Consider the following 13,355-nt stretch of genomic DNA (forward strand, 5'->3'; position numbering starts at 1 on the left):
AAACCATCAAGCTGTGTTTGAACTTTTAACAGCTTTATAAAATGCAAACATGGACATAATGCATAAAAGTGAAAACATTAGATTTACTTTTATTTCTTTGCAATTCATCATTAATAAACATCAAAGTCCCTGTTAAACAAAGCAACACGCACATAACATCAGTAACTCAGTGCATGGCCTTGACTTAACAACAGACTCCACTCTTCAGCATAGTGCTGACCCACAACACATTTCTTATCAGAAAAGAAAAGAGAAAGGAAAAGAAAAGAACATTTCCGTAGTTTTTACGGAAAAATACCGGCAGCTGTAGTTGCCAGTAAACTACCGTAAAAATACGAGAACATCCTGTTTTTATTCTTCCAATCAATTCACAGCAGAAACATGAATTTATTTTACGAGCGTTTGGTTGAGTGAATCTATTAGCAATCACAAACACAATTGTCTTCCCAAAAACCTGTCAAATAAAAGTCCTGTTAAATTGAACGCTGTGACGAAAAATACTTAAGTATAGTACTTGCTGTCAGGGCCCGGTTTCAAACTCAGGTCATCGGCGTGGAAAGTGGTTACTTTCCTGACTGAGCCAATGGAATGTGTTTGAACCCAAAAGGTGAGGCAGACACAACGATGCTTGCGTAGAGTTTTTATGGTCAAACAAAAAGATAATCCATCAAGCAAAAATCAGTTCCAAATATAATCCACAGAAGGATAAATCCACAGGAGGTAATCTCAAAATAACACGAGACCATCTGAGCTCACTGTAACAAGGAATGAGCAACAAGATACAAACTTAGAGAGAGGGTCTAGAGGAATAACTGGGTGTATAAATACCCTCAAAAAACAAGGCACAGGTGCAAACAATAATCATATCAAAGGTGAACACGACCCCCAGGCGACCTCTGGTGGCCAAATGGTGACAATTTGCTGTTGTAAATTATAGTGCCCTACATCAACAAAACAAATTTAAGTAATGTAAAAATGATATGGCCCTAATTTATCCATCTGTATGTAACATGAATGTCTTTTGTCAGTTACCTGTCTTTTCATGATGGAATGCACATGCATCATTTTCTTTTAATGATGACAACCAAAGATTTATAGTCTTACTGTTTGACATTAAACCTCTCTAGCAAATGAGCAAAACGACCTAAGAAAATAAGTCTTGTTTTTAGAACAAAAGTATGAAATTTCCGTGAATTTGTGCTTAAAACAAGCACAAAAAAATGTCGATGGGTTAAGAAAAACAAAATATTGAATTTAATGACTAAGAAAAATTTAAACTTACAAAAAAAGTAGAAATTCAAATATATACAATTTTTTTTTTCTAAAAGAAACATTTATTTTCTTGGGTTGTTTTGTGCATCAAGAAAATACATCTTGATTCCACAATTTTTTGACATTTTAACTGCAAAACAAGACAAACATCCATCCATCCATCCATCCATTTTCTACCGCTTTATCCGAACTATCTCGGGTCACGGGGAGCCTGCGCCTATCTCAGGAGTCATCGGGCATCAAGGCAGGATACACCCTGGATGGAGTGCCAACCCATCGCAGGGCACACACACTCACTCATTACAAGACAAACATATTAAGTAAGAAATTATTTTTTTCAGTGCATCATGGGTAATCTTCCGATCTGTGGTTTAGAGGTGTGAAGATGACCTCACTCATGTTCTGCTTGTGTGTGTGGAGACAAAAGAACAACGGAGGTGTGATCAGCTGTAATGAAGGCTGTGCGTCTGCTCGAGCAGGAAAGTCTTGTGTTGAATGAATTTGGAGAAAACCTTCATCATGTTAGTCCTGTTAAAGTCTCTGATAACAAAAGTCATCACTGAGCACTGTGTCCAATTATTTTAAGACAACAGAAGTCATTTAAAAATATCACCATTAAACTACAGAATGTGTTCTAGTCTATAATAGTGTCATGAAAATAGAGGAAATGAGAAACCACAGGAAGAGCTACAAATATTCTCAAGAAGAAGAAGTAGATGATGAGAAGAGACTCAGTAAGAGAAACACAACATGACTGAGAAGAGTGATATATGTCTGCTGGGACTGATCCTTCTCTCTTCACTATTCACAGGTAAACTATACAACACATTTATTTCATCAGGTTTCATTTGGATCGCATATATTTAGTTTGACGCAATTAAACTCAAAGTCTCTGTCTGTTCATGCAGCCTCGCATGGCCACCATCTTGACACAAGACTAGAAAACCTGAACATTGTGTCCACATGTGTCTTATTCTCACATTCAACAGTCTGATAGTCAATGATAGAGGAACTAGATCACATGATCTTCTGTCAAATCTTCTGATTTATGAGATGTTAATATAATCAAACTCTATCTGTCACTGAGAGATAAATATTAAACTGTTTGATTATATTGTAATGTATTAATATGAATGATGTCATCTGCTGTTTCAGGTGAGAGTGGAGCAGAAGACTCTGATGTGTTCATCAGTTCTGGTGAAAGTGTGTTTCTGTCCTGTAATGATGCTCTTCATCAATGCTCCTCAACTACATGGACCTACAGTAAATATACAACATCATCTACAGTAGAAGTGTTTACTGGAGGAATAAATAAGAATAACACAGAGAGATCTGAGAGACTGAGTCTGACATCTGACTGCTCTCTCAAGATCTGTAACACAACACAACATGATTGTGGACTTTACACCTGCACACAATATGTGAATGGACATCAACATGGATCTTATTCACGTGTTTCACTACATGTTCTTCATGGTCAGTGTTTCTCTTCATTTATATGAACACATGTTTAACTTCAGATCACAGTTCTCTTTATCTCTTGTGTTTTCACTGAAACTCATGAGTACTGAGAGTGTGTTGTGTGATTTGTGTTTCAGTGTCTTCATCATCATCATCATCATCATCACAGACTGAGATAAGAGCAAACACATCTGTCACTCTCTCCTGTCGGCTGTTTTCATATAACTGTGATCATATGTTCAGTGATGATAGATATCAGCTGGTGTGGATGAATCAGGCTGATGTTGATCTACAGACAGACTCCAGATATCAGATTAGATCAGATAAACTCTGTATCATCTCTCTGACTACAACACTCGTGAATGAAGACGACAACACAGAGTTGAGATGTGTGCTCAAACACAAGAATGACATCAAGACCTCAGTCACATATACTGTCAGATTTACAGGTAAGACATCACTATGACAGGAGTGTCCTGAACTCAAAACAACCTGCTGGTGTTGAATACATTCCCTGAATGTTCTGATATGGTCATGATGTGGACAGTTTTAAAGGGTGTGGGGACGTTATGTGGTGGATCTTCACTGAACATCAGGACGTTCTCTGACTGTATAGAGGACCTTTACTATAGAACATTCTTATAACATTTCTGGGGATCAAACTACAATATTGCCTGCCAACAAATGAAAACCAGTTCTGTTATTTATTTCTCCTTTTGGTAATTATATGACTTACCATCTGGAAATGGAAATGACAAATAGACAATCAATATCAGATTTACACCTGCAGTTCATGTTAAAAACTGAAAGAAATGTCATCAAAGCTGCATTATTGTGATCAGTGTTTGCTTCAGTTGAGCTCTTCACTCTTTAATATCATTGTGTCAATGTTCCTCTTTCCATGCATGTGGTGGTGTTTCAGGAAGAACCCTTTTCAACATCAAAGAAAGAGATGTTCCTTTATCATGATCTGTGTTATGATTTCATGTCTTATAATTTCATCCTTTGACAACATTCAAGTGTTCACATAAAAACACATTATACACATTGAAAGAGAAAATTAAATTGTAACAATGGAAATCCAGTCAAGAGTCCAACTAAAGCAAACACTGATCACAGTTATGATGGTTTGTTGAAATTCAAAAATATTTTAACATTAATTAACATTAAGAAATCAACTATTGTTAGCATTGATTCAATGGTTTATATCTGTTAGCTTGCTGTCTGGGGTCCCTTATATGTTCAGAAGAAGTCCTGAATGTTCTTTAATCAAGTAAGCTGAGCTAAATTGAATTAACTCCATTTTAAGTTTAACTTATTAAAGAATTAGAGCAAGCCTTACTTTACTGACTCAAGTTTAAATTTCCAAATTGTATCTGTAACTTCACATCAAAGACGGGGTGTCCGATTTCCGAATTACACTTGTTTAGACAGACCTAGTACCAAAACAACCTTGTAGCCAATCAGCAGTAAGGTTCACAGGACGGATATTAGTTGAGCCGAGCGCTGATGAAAGTGGGAGATGGGGTAGTGCTGTGTTTGTTTTGGTGATTTGAACATCAACATCGGCTAAGAGAATTTGGACACCCCACTTTTAACTAGATTTATTAGAATTGGTATTAGCATTAGTATTTGCAATACTGCAGCGCCGGAACATCCCACATCCTAAGCACATGTACCACTCTTCTGAACAATGGTATCCACAAAACTCAAAGTTACTACAAACCAAGTCATAATGAAGTAAATAAATTAACCAAATAAGTAAAATTACTTTATTTACATGAAATTCACTGTTCGGTTTTACAGTAGGGACAGTACGCTAACCCACATTAAAAAATACTGTGTGATTTTACAGGATATAACTGGCTACTAGTTATATTAATTTGACAGTACAAGTAAAAGCAATACTGTACTGTGATTTCACAGTTAATGACAGGGATAGGCAGTATTTAATACTACAAAATACTAGTGACAAAATACTAAATTGAATGTAAACACTTAACATGCAGATGGCCCATGGGCGGGATCACAATTAAAGGGATAGTTCACCCAAAATGATGAAAACAGAATTGAAAATTGCTAACATTCTTACAAATATCTTTCTCCGTGTTCATCAGAACAAACTTTTTTTTAAAGGTCTGAAATGACATGAGTTTGAGTAAATGATGACAGAACTTTAATTTTTGGGGGAACTATCCCTTTAATGTTTATTTTGTTGCAAGTAATTCATTGGGACGTCACCATCATAGAGATCAGTGTTTCCTTGAGTTGGGCTCTTGACTCTCATGCGTCATGTTTCCTTGACAGAGTTTGGGATCATACACACATACACACACACACACACATCAATAATTGGTGTATGAATCTCAACAATGGAGACAAACATTCCTCAAAAATGTGTCTTTTGTCAGTGGTCAGCATTATTGAGGTTTATGCACTGATTCTTCATGTCTGTAAGTCACAGCCTGTTTTCACAAATATTTTTAAACATCAAAATGCAAGTAAATTCCCTGACGTCACAACATTCTTTCAGTACCCAATCCCGATCAGAACAGTGAATCAAGCTGCAAGATGATGGCTATTTTAATTATAGGGCACAAATTGAAATGCTTAGAAATTCAAAATTTCAAAGCTGGAGGGTTACTACAAAAATCAAGGTCAATAAAGTTCCCATGTATGGTTCCTCGCCGGTCTGTGGTCATTTTCCCCCCAAAACCTTTATATATTTAAAAATATAAGACACATATATAAAATATAAATAAGTGCATACAACATCTATAAACTTCATAGAATATTTATTTATTTATTTTCTTTTATTAAGTAACATTTAGGAACACAAACAGACACTGGACAGTGGAGTGCCAAACATTTGCGTTCTCTCGCAAACATATTTGCGTTATCTCGCAAAACCATTTTGAATTCGGACAAACACTTCATGTTTAATGTTCTGCTGGCTGAGTTTGAGACTAGCTCCATAAACATTGGTTTATAGATGCAGATTCCCGGAAATAAACTTCAGTGCTACATAATGTAGTATAACCAAAACCAGTGTAGATTCAGCAGGAGGCCATTAATGTGTAATCTGAATTTGGTGAGACTACAGTGTGTAACATGTTATTAATGACAATTTTTTTCATAATGCTTTTTAGGATCTACAGTCACTTTGTAGACGGTCTCTTTGGACTACTCCATGTCGCCTGCTCATATAGAGATACATTTATATTCTTGTTTTGAGGAAGACTAGGTTGTCTAAGGAATAATGTGTTGTTTGTGTTATAACAACACTGTTAACGATTTCCTTGTATTTTTACAGTAAGTTACTGGCAGCACAGACGCCAGTAAATTACTGTAATTTGACAGTACAGTACTGTACTGTAATATGTTATAACAGTACAAAACATATTACTATATAGCTACAAAACAGTATTTTACTGTATTTTTACAATATTTTGTAATTTAGTCTATTTTTAATGTATTTGTATTATACTGTAATTTGCTGTAATACCTATATTGCCCCATTATTATTATTTAATTCCAAAAATATTATACATCATAGCTAGTTTAGATATAAATCTATAGTTATTCATATTACAAAACTGCTATACTTGACAATATATTTCAAAAGACAATACAAGCAATGTTTGCATCAAACATATTCTTTATTGATACATATCATACTTAAAAGATTGAAACTACGCAAAAGTGCAAGGGCACTCAGGTATGCCACATATAAAGCGATGATTAGCCACATTTCTGTGTACTTCTACACGTAAAAAGCATTTGATATTGTAGTCGAGAAACTACATGACTTGCAGTTGTAACTGGACATCCTGGGATGACTTTCCTGTTTCAAAAATGACCAAATCCAGCCACAATATCAATGGTGAGACTGTAACACAAAAAGAAACAAATGACAAAATCTGTAAACCATAGAAATAAGTACAAATTGTGAACTAAATGGTGAAAGAGAATACAGTAACACTTTACTTTAAGGTTTTGTTCCATAACATGTATTAATGGTTCAGCTAATATGAACTATCAATGAACAATATCTTTTTCAACATTAATTAATTCATAATGCATTATCAAATATTATTAATGTGAACAGAGATAAATTGATTGATTTAAAAGTGTATTGCCAAATTTTAAAATGTATTAACATCCTATGTAACCTTATTGTAAGTGTTACTAAAAAGTCATTAGTAAAACCAAAAACAAATTTGAATTAAAAGTTATATTATTATGGTCAATACTTACAGAAAACCCATAAACCCAGGATTCAAAAGTGTACCAAACTGTCACGTTAGAGCTGTAAGACAAGTAAAAAAATATGTTACCTGCTGAAATTTTGAAACCATTCTGTTCATTAAATACATTTAAAATAGCCGAGCAAAAATGAAGCAAAATGATCATTTTAAATGTTTCCCCTTTATGCATTTATATTAAGAGTTTAGATATTTGGGGTTGCATTTTTGGTCACATACCGAAATAGTATGGGTGTAGAGAAATTCAATGTGGTTTTGAAAATGCATTTTCAAGCTGATTGCGCTCCTCTCTCCGACGTAAAGTGTCATTACGTAAAGGCGGAGCCAGTATCGCTCATTACCAAAGTACGTGCAATGATTTGAGTCTTTGAAAACTTGTTTTAAGTGTTGTAAGCAAAATTTCTGCAAATATCCATATATAATATGCGTATAATACTTATTGGCCGACTGAATGTAAATCACTCGAAAGAACATAATCTCTACTTTTTACTGATATACCGTAAGCAGTAATAACACCGCAAATCCATTTATTCACATAGTACCTTAATGAAAACAGCAGTAATCTGTATAGATCGCACTCATCTCAGTAAAATATTAAGTTTCACTTCGTGTGGAGCAGTTTGGTGCTGTGTAGGCTACTTACAGTGTCTTTGTTACTTCACATGCGATTTGGGCCGTTGAGAGCGTGAGATAGAACCTGTCGAGTCTGATCTATTAACAGACAAACAATGTTGATATTCATTTATCCAAACAGTATTCTTACATTTAAAAGAAGACGTAAATTGCGATGAGTTGATATGAAAATGTTGTTTTAGCACATGCACAGCTAATTCACGAGTCGGCCTATCATACGGTCGAACTGAATACTGCTGCTGCTTCTCCCTGCCTGTGAACGAACAGAGAAAAGCCAAGATAAGCGACCCTAATCTGGGACACCAAGACCGAGCTCGCGAGGAGTCTTAGTTATTTGTTAACGGGAGTAAATTGGTTAACGGGAGTTTATCTATTGCCAAATACAAGTCATTTCCTACCTTGCCATTGTAAACGAACTTAAACAATTCGATAGACAAAACCCTCATGATTAATTAAGTGCGTTGTGTATATCGGGATGAAGCAGTGGGTGGACATCTAGTTTAATTTCTGAGAGAGACTGCAACGGCGACCTTTTCTCTCTCAGTCAACGTTTAAAATAACATTGTGACAAACTGTTGTGCAAAATGCTAAAACTAAATAATAGCTTTGCATGAAACACATCAAATAAACCAGACTGCAAACTTACTGAACTTCCCGAAATCAAATTGAATATCCTCCTCTTGCTGCAGCCAGGAGTTGTGCTCTGTGTGATTTGACGTTGTGGCGCACTTTTTGCCTTGCACATTACAGCAAGGCTACAGCGAGGTTACAGCCAGACCAAAATATACTGTAAAAGTTTCCCGCTCAATCAAAATGACCCAGAATGTATTATGAACTGCAGTATCTTACTGTAATATACAAATACAGTATTTAACTGTTGATTTTTACAGTAATGTGCTGCTAAATCTACAGAAACATCTAACAGTGAACGTTTAGCTCACAAGTTATTGGTTCGGGAATCTAGTATGAAACACAGCATCGTTAATGTACGGAGCGAATAACAGTACATTTGAATGTTTAGCGTGATGACGCAAATATGTTTGCGAGATAACGCAATGTTTCTCGGGGGAACGCAAAAGCTATACAAATACTTTTTCTCTTTCCTCTCATATTTTTCCCACCACCATGTCCCTAAAAGGGCTCCGTACTTCTACACCAAAGAAATATTCTGTAAATTAAAGCTGTTTTTCTGCGTGTTGTTAAGTCATGGTTCACTTTTTACTGCCTTTCATGTGTCATTTGTCTTATTTTTCTTTCTCAGTGACCAGCTCTCATACAGTGACTTTTGCTGTGATCGCTTCATTACTTCTTCTACTTACTGCTGCTGTTCTTTGTGTGATTTATAGAAAAAGATCAGGTGAGTTTATATATCCCACTTACAGTAACAGTTTAAAGTTTTCACAAGGCCATCGAGATTGTAAGAATCTGAGAAAAAGACTGGTCTTCAGTCGCTCTCCTTCCATCAGATAATGTTTATCTTTAATCTCAGCAGTTCTGCTGCTGTGAAGGACCAAAGTGCATTTAGGGAAGTGATGATGCTTGATGGCCATGTTTGCAACGCCTCCGGGCAGCTATTTTAGTTTCAGCTAGACCACAGTCCTATCAAATCCTACTTGAAAGGGGAAAAACTATATTTTTAACATCTGGCTTTGTTCTCTTCAGAGCATCATTAAAAAGAATCTTAATAGCAGCTTACTTTTCCTCACAGCACTGAACCTAAGCAGAGTTTTTATTATCACTTTCTCATTTCTCGTCCCTGATGTATTTGTGTCTCTGGCACTGTCTCTCATGGTTTACATCTCACTGATAGAATTTTCTTCATTACTATGTCTAGCATGTCTGGACTGAACTCTTACATGTAGAAGGACCACACGACCACTCAATGTCAGAATTTAGTATTTAATATGTAACAAGGAGAAATGATCAGTGGATGACCGTGGCAAACACTCCTCCCTCTCTGGTACACACAGAGTTATTCATGGGAGGAGTGAACCAGTGTACATGCTCTGCAGCCTCGCTAACATATAGACCGAGGCTGTCGCGAGGTGCACACGGAGAAAACCCAAATGTGTTCCACTGATAATTCTCTCTCCCAAACAAAGGTTCTGTTACCTTAACCAACTTTAACAATCAAGGAACAACATTTTGTGAAGTTCAAAAATAAAATCCAGAGAAAATTACAATAAAGTACAATAAATCATAAAGAACAAAGTAAAAGGACAATAAAAATGACAATAAAAAAGACAGATTAATTACAGCAGCTACAAATGCACAACTTCAATGCTTCAATGCTTCAGTTTCTTCTCTCACATGAGGTGTTCCTCAGAGTTCTGTTCTTGGCCCACTTCTCTTCTACATACATGCATGCTGCCCATCGGTAACATTATCTGCTGTCATAGTCTGACACTGTTATGCTGATGACTTTCACTTATTGTGCTTCATCTACAATCACATTCTGCTGTTACTGATGAAATATTTCAATCACTGACTGGCCATGTATACTATATTCGCCTTAAAAACATTCTGTTCTGCTGACCTATTTAATGATTAAAATAAAACAAGGCCTGTTTATTTTTCAGATCGAAGATTGTCTGATGACCCTGTGGTGAGTATAGTAACGTCTAGAACTGTTAGATGTCATCATTGGGACTGGCGTCTTAGTCATGTTGGATATATTGTGTTGTTGTACATTCCTTTGCCTTTAGGTTGCATGTAAGAATGACAATAATGGAACATTCGACACCATCAACATCGGTCCTCCTACTCCTAGCACAAATGTAAGTAAACCCAAAGGTTCATGAGATTTGTGAATATTTACAGTCACCGTGATGAATTTTTCTCCGGTCCACACGTAGTCATGCCTGTATCATTATCACCAAACCTCCTCACCAGATTTGTGTTATTCTATCTTTACAGTTCTCTAAACATATCTTTAAAACCCATCCTTGAAGACTTTGTTCTCTGGAGTTATAAAACACAATGATTTCAAAAGTCACCACTACATCAGCTGTATTATCTCAGTATATTCTGTCTAACAAACAGTGATGGAGAGTTGTTCAGACATTTATATCTGTGTTGATGTTTAGGAGCAGAAAGATGATGTGGTTTATTCTGAGGTGACTGTTGTCAGTAAAAAACAACTGAAGAACAGCAATGTGAGTAGAAACTACAACATTCACATCCGCCCTCCATCTTAAGCTCTCCAACTACACACATGATTTAAAGCACTGCGTTATCTTCATGATATACAGTCTCATAAATGTGTACTTGTCACATCTTGCTATGATCAAATCTGTGGGTTAAAACATGCGTGATGGTTTCTGTAATGTTCATTCAGGTTCAGTCTGCTGGTGATGTGACTTATGCCGCCATCAGAGGAGGAAAAACTGAGCCTGAAGACGCCTGAAGAGAGCTTTGCACCTCCCTGAACAAAACCACTCGCAAATAAAACACAAACACACATAATAACACAGATCACACGACTAGACAACAACATCAACACACAATATTAGGCTTCAGTCAGTGACTGTGCTGATTTGATTAATTTCATGTGTTTTTGGTAGGCTTTGCTCAACTAAAGCAAACACTGATCACAATAAGTTCTTTCAGTTTTTAACATGAACTTCAGGTGTTAATCTGATATTGATTGTCTATCTGTCATTTACATTTCCAGATGTTAAGTCATATAATTACCAAAAGGAGAAATAAATATCAGAGCTGGTTTTCATTTGTAGGAAGGCAATATTGTAGTTTTGATCCCCTGAAATGTTATGAGAATGTTCTATAGTAAAGGTCCTTTATACAGTCAGAGAACGTCCTGATGTTCAGTGAAGATCCACCACATAACGTCCCCACAACCTTTAAAACTCTCCACATCATGGAGAATGTCAAGTGTGTCTCAATAGACAAAGTTCTGACATCTCTGAAATCTTTCCATTATAACAGCTGTTCTCACACTTAAAAAATAAAAATGCCACAATAGTTTTTTGTTGATTAACTCATTTCTAACTTCAGCATAAGAGCATAAAGCTGCATTTATGTAACTTCATTTCCTTTCAACATCATTGCGTAAGTGACATTACAAAACACGGATGCACTTACTGTAAGAGGAAAAAGGAAACAATGCAAAAGAAAGTCAAGGGTCAAAGAATGAAGATGTGAATGATGTTTGTGTTTTATTCTCCTCTGGTGAGATCTTCAGATCTTATTTACACTTGATGTTCTGTGTGACTTCACTCAGGTTATAGATTCTTTAATGCTGTGTCTTCAAACAGTCAAGTTTACATTTACATTTTACATTTAGTCATTTGGCAGACGCTTTTATCCAAAGCGACGTACAGTGCACTTATTACAGGGACAATCCCCCTGGAGCAACATGGAGTAAAGTGTCTTGCTCAAGGACACACTGGTGATGGCTGCTGGGAGCGAACTAGCAACCTTTGATTTACCAGTTCAGTGGTTTAACCCACTAGACCACCATCTCCAAGTTTGTTTGTTTTGCTCATATGCACACGAATACAACTTGTCTGTTCACCATCGCCTTACAATTCTAAGTTCCTCTTATTAGTTTTAGTTGATGTCATTTGTTGATTTTACATAAAGAAAATTAGGAACTAACTGCCACATTTCTTGGGTGACGTGAAGATGTTTGTGCTGTCAAAACATTTTTGAGCCAACCAGGCAACCTGATTTGTAAGGTTTTTTTGGGCTTGTCATTGTTGTTGTTCTTTTAAACACTGTCCTATTGCTAGCAGGACTGGTGAGGCTTTTCAAAACGTGTAAAATTGCAATCATATTTTCATGCGACTTTCTTCCAGAAGAGACATATGACATAATTTAAAAAAGTTATTAAAGCAGAAGTTGTTCAGTTCAGATCCATACACACTGTGTAAATGTGGTGCAGATCCTGTCTTGAAGCTGAAATGGTTGCTTAAATATGGCCAGGGGTTTACTTCATTGTCTTCATCTGTCAGAGTTCAATGGACTTTCACCTTTAAGTCAGATTCACTAGAGTCTCCATCACTCCTCTGGTATTGCCAAATAACTCATACTCGTGCCCATCATTCAATGGAGTCATTTCCGGTGAAACTGCTTTTTACTCAATAACAGATGTGATTTTAAATATAACAAAGTACCATACAGAACACATATCATAAGTAAAATTACATATTTTAAAAACTACTTGAAGAAGAACAAGTACACAAAAAACCAACTCAAGTAAAAGTAATTTGTTAATTTCCACAAACTTACAACACATTACCATTGTAAATGCAAGGTCAGTGCCGGCGGTCCCATATGGAGTAACATCCGTCCATTGGGCCTGTCCTCTGATCCCCACCTCCTTTAGCAGCCTTGTAGTTGAATTAAGAACACTTTCGCTGTTCAGCCTCCGCTGCCAAGCTGGAATACTTGTATAATTATAATACAATAATTATACAAGCCTGTTAATGGCCTTTTGCCAAGGTACAGTCATCTCAACTATGAGGACTGACCTACTGGAGCTGAACCACAGAACCATTTCAGGCCACAGGTTGGTTGCTGTGATTTCCAAGGGGAAAGTAAGTCTGTGGTTTAATCATCTCACCTTTCTCAATCCCTGGCTATACTCAACAGACCTGAATCTTGGGTTAAGGGCTTGGCATTAGGCACAAGTGCTAGTTAACTATTTATAATATATTTAAAATACTTTATAACCAGGCAGGCATTATAAACCTTATTTCAACC

General features: G+C 36.3%; 1 protein-coding gene across 1 annotated transcript; it reads left to right on the plus strand.

Annotated features, from left to right (window-relative positions):
• Positions 1–2,011: 2,011 nt before the first annotated feature.
• On the plus strand, positions 2,012–11,037 carry LOC130420440 (uncharacterized). Its single transcript, XM_056747726.1, has 6 exons — positions 2,012–2,083; positions 2,428–2,748; positions 2,871–3,145; positions 10,337–10,408; positions 10,718–10,786; positions 10,969–11,037. The coding sequence occupies exons 1-6, from the start codon at positions 2,023–2,025 to the stop codon at positions 11,035–11,037; spliced, it is 867 nt and encodes a 288-aa protein (XP_056603704.1). The 5' UTR covers positions 2,012–2,022.
• The last annotated feature ends 2,318 nt before the right edge of the window (positions 11,038–13,355 follow it).

This window comes from Triplophysa dalaica, chromosome 5 (genome assembly GCF_015846415.1).
Source record: "Triplophysa dalaica isolate WHDGS20190420 chromosome 5, ASM1584641v1, whole genome shotgun sequence".
Classification (NCBI taxonomy): Eukaryota; Metazoa; Chordata; class Actinopteri; order Cypriniformes; family Nemacheilidae; genus Triplophysa; species Triplophysa dalaica.

Bases quoted from the DNA above. Each gene is read 5' to 3' on its own strand.
- LOC130420440 (XM_056747726.1), top strand. From the start codon at position 2,023: ATGACTGAGAAGAGTGATATATGTCTGCTGGGACTGATCCTTCTCTCT. The intron at 2,084-2,427 runs GTAAACTATACA...CTGCTGTTTCAG, and splicing joins TCTCTCTTCACTATTCACAG to GTGAGAGTGGAGCAGAAGAC. The intron at 10,787-10,968 runs GTGAGTAGAAAC...ATGTTCATTCAG, and splicing joins AACAACTGAAGAACAGCAAT to GTTCAGTCTGCTGGTGATGT.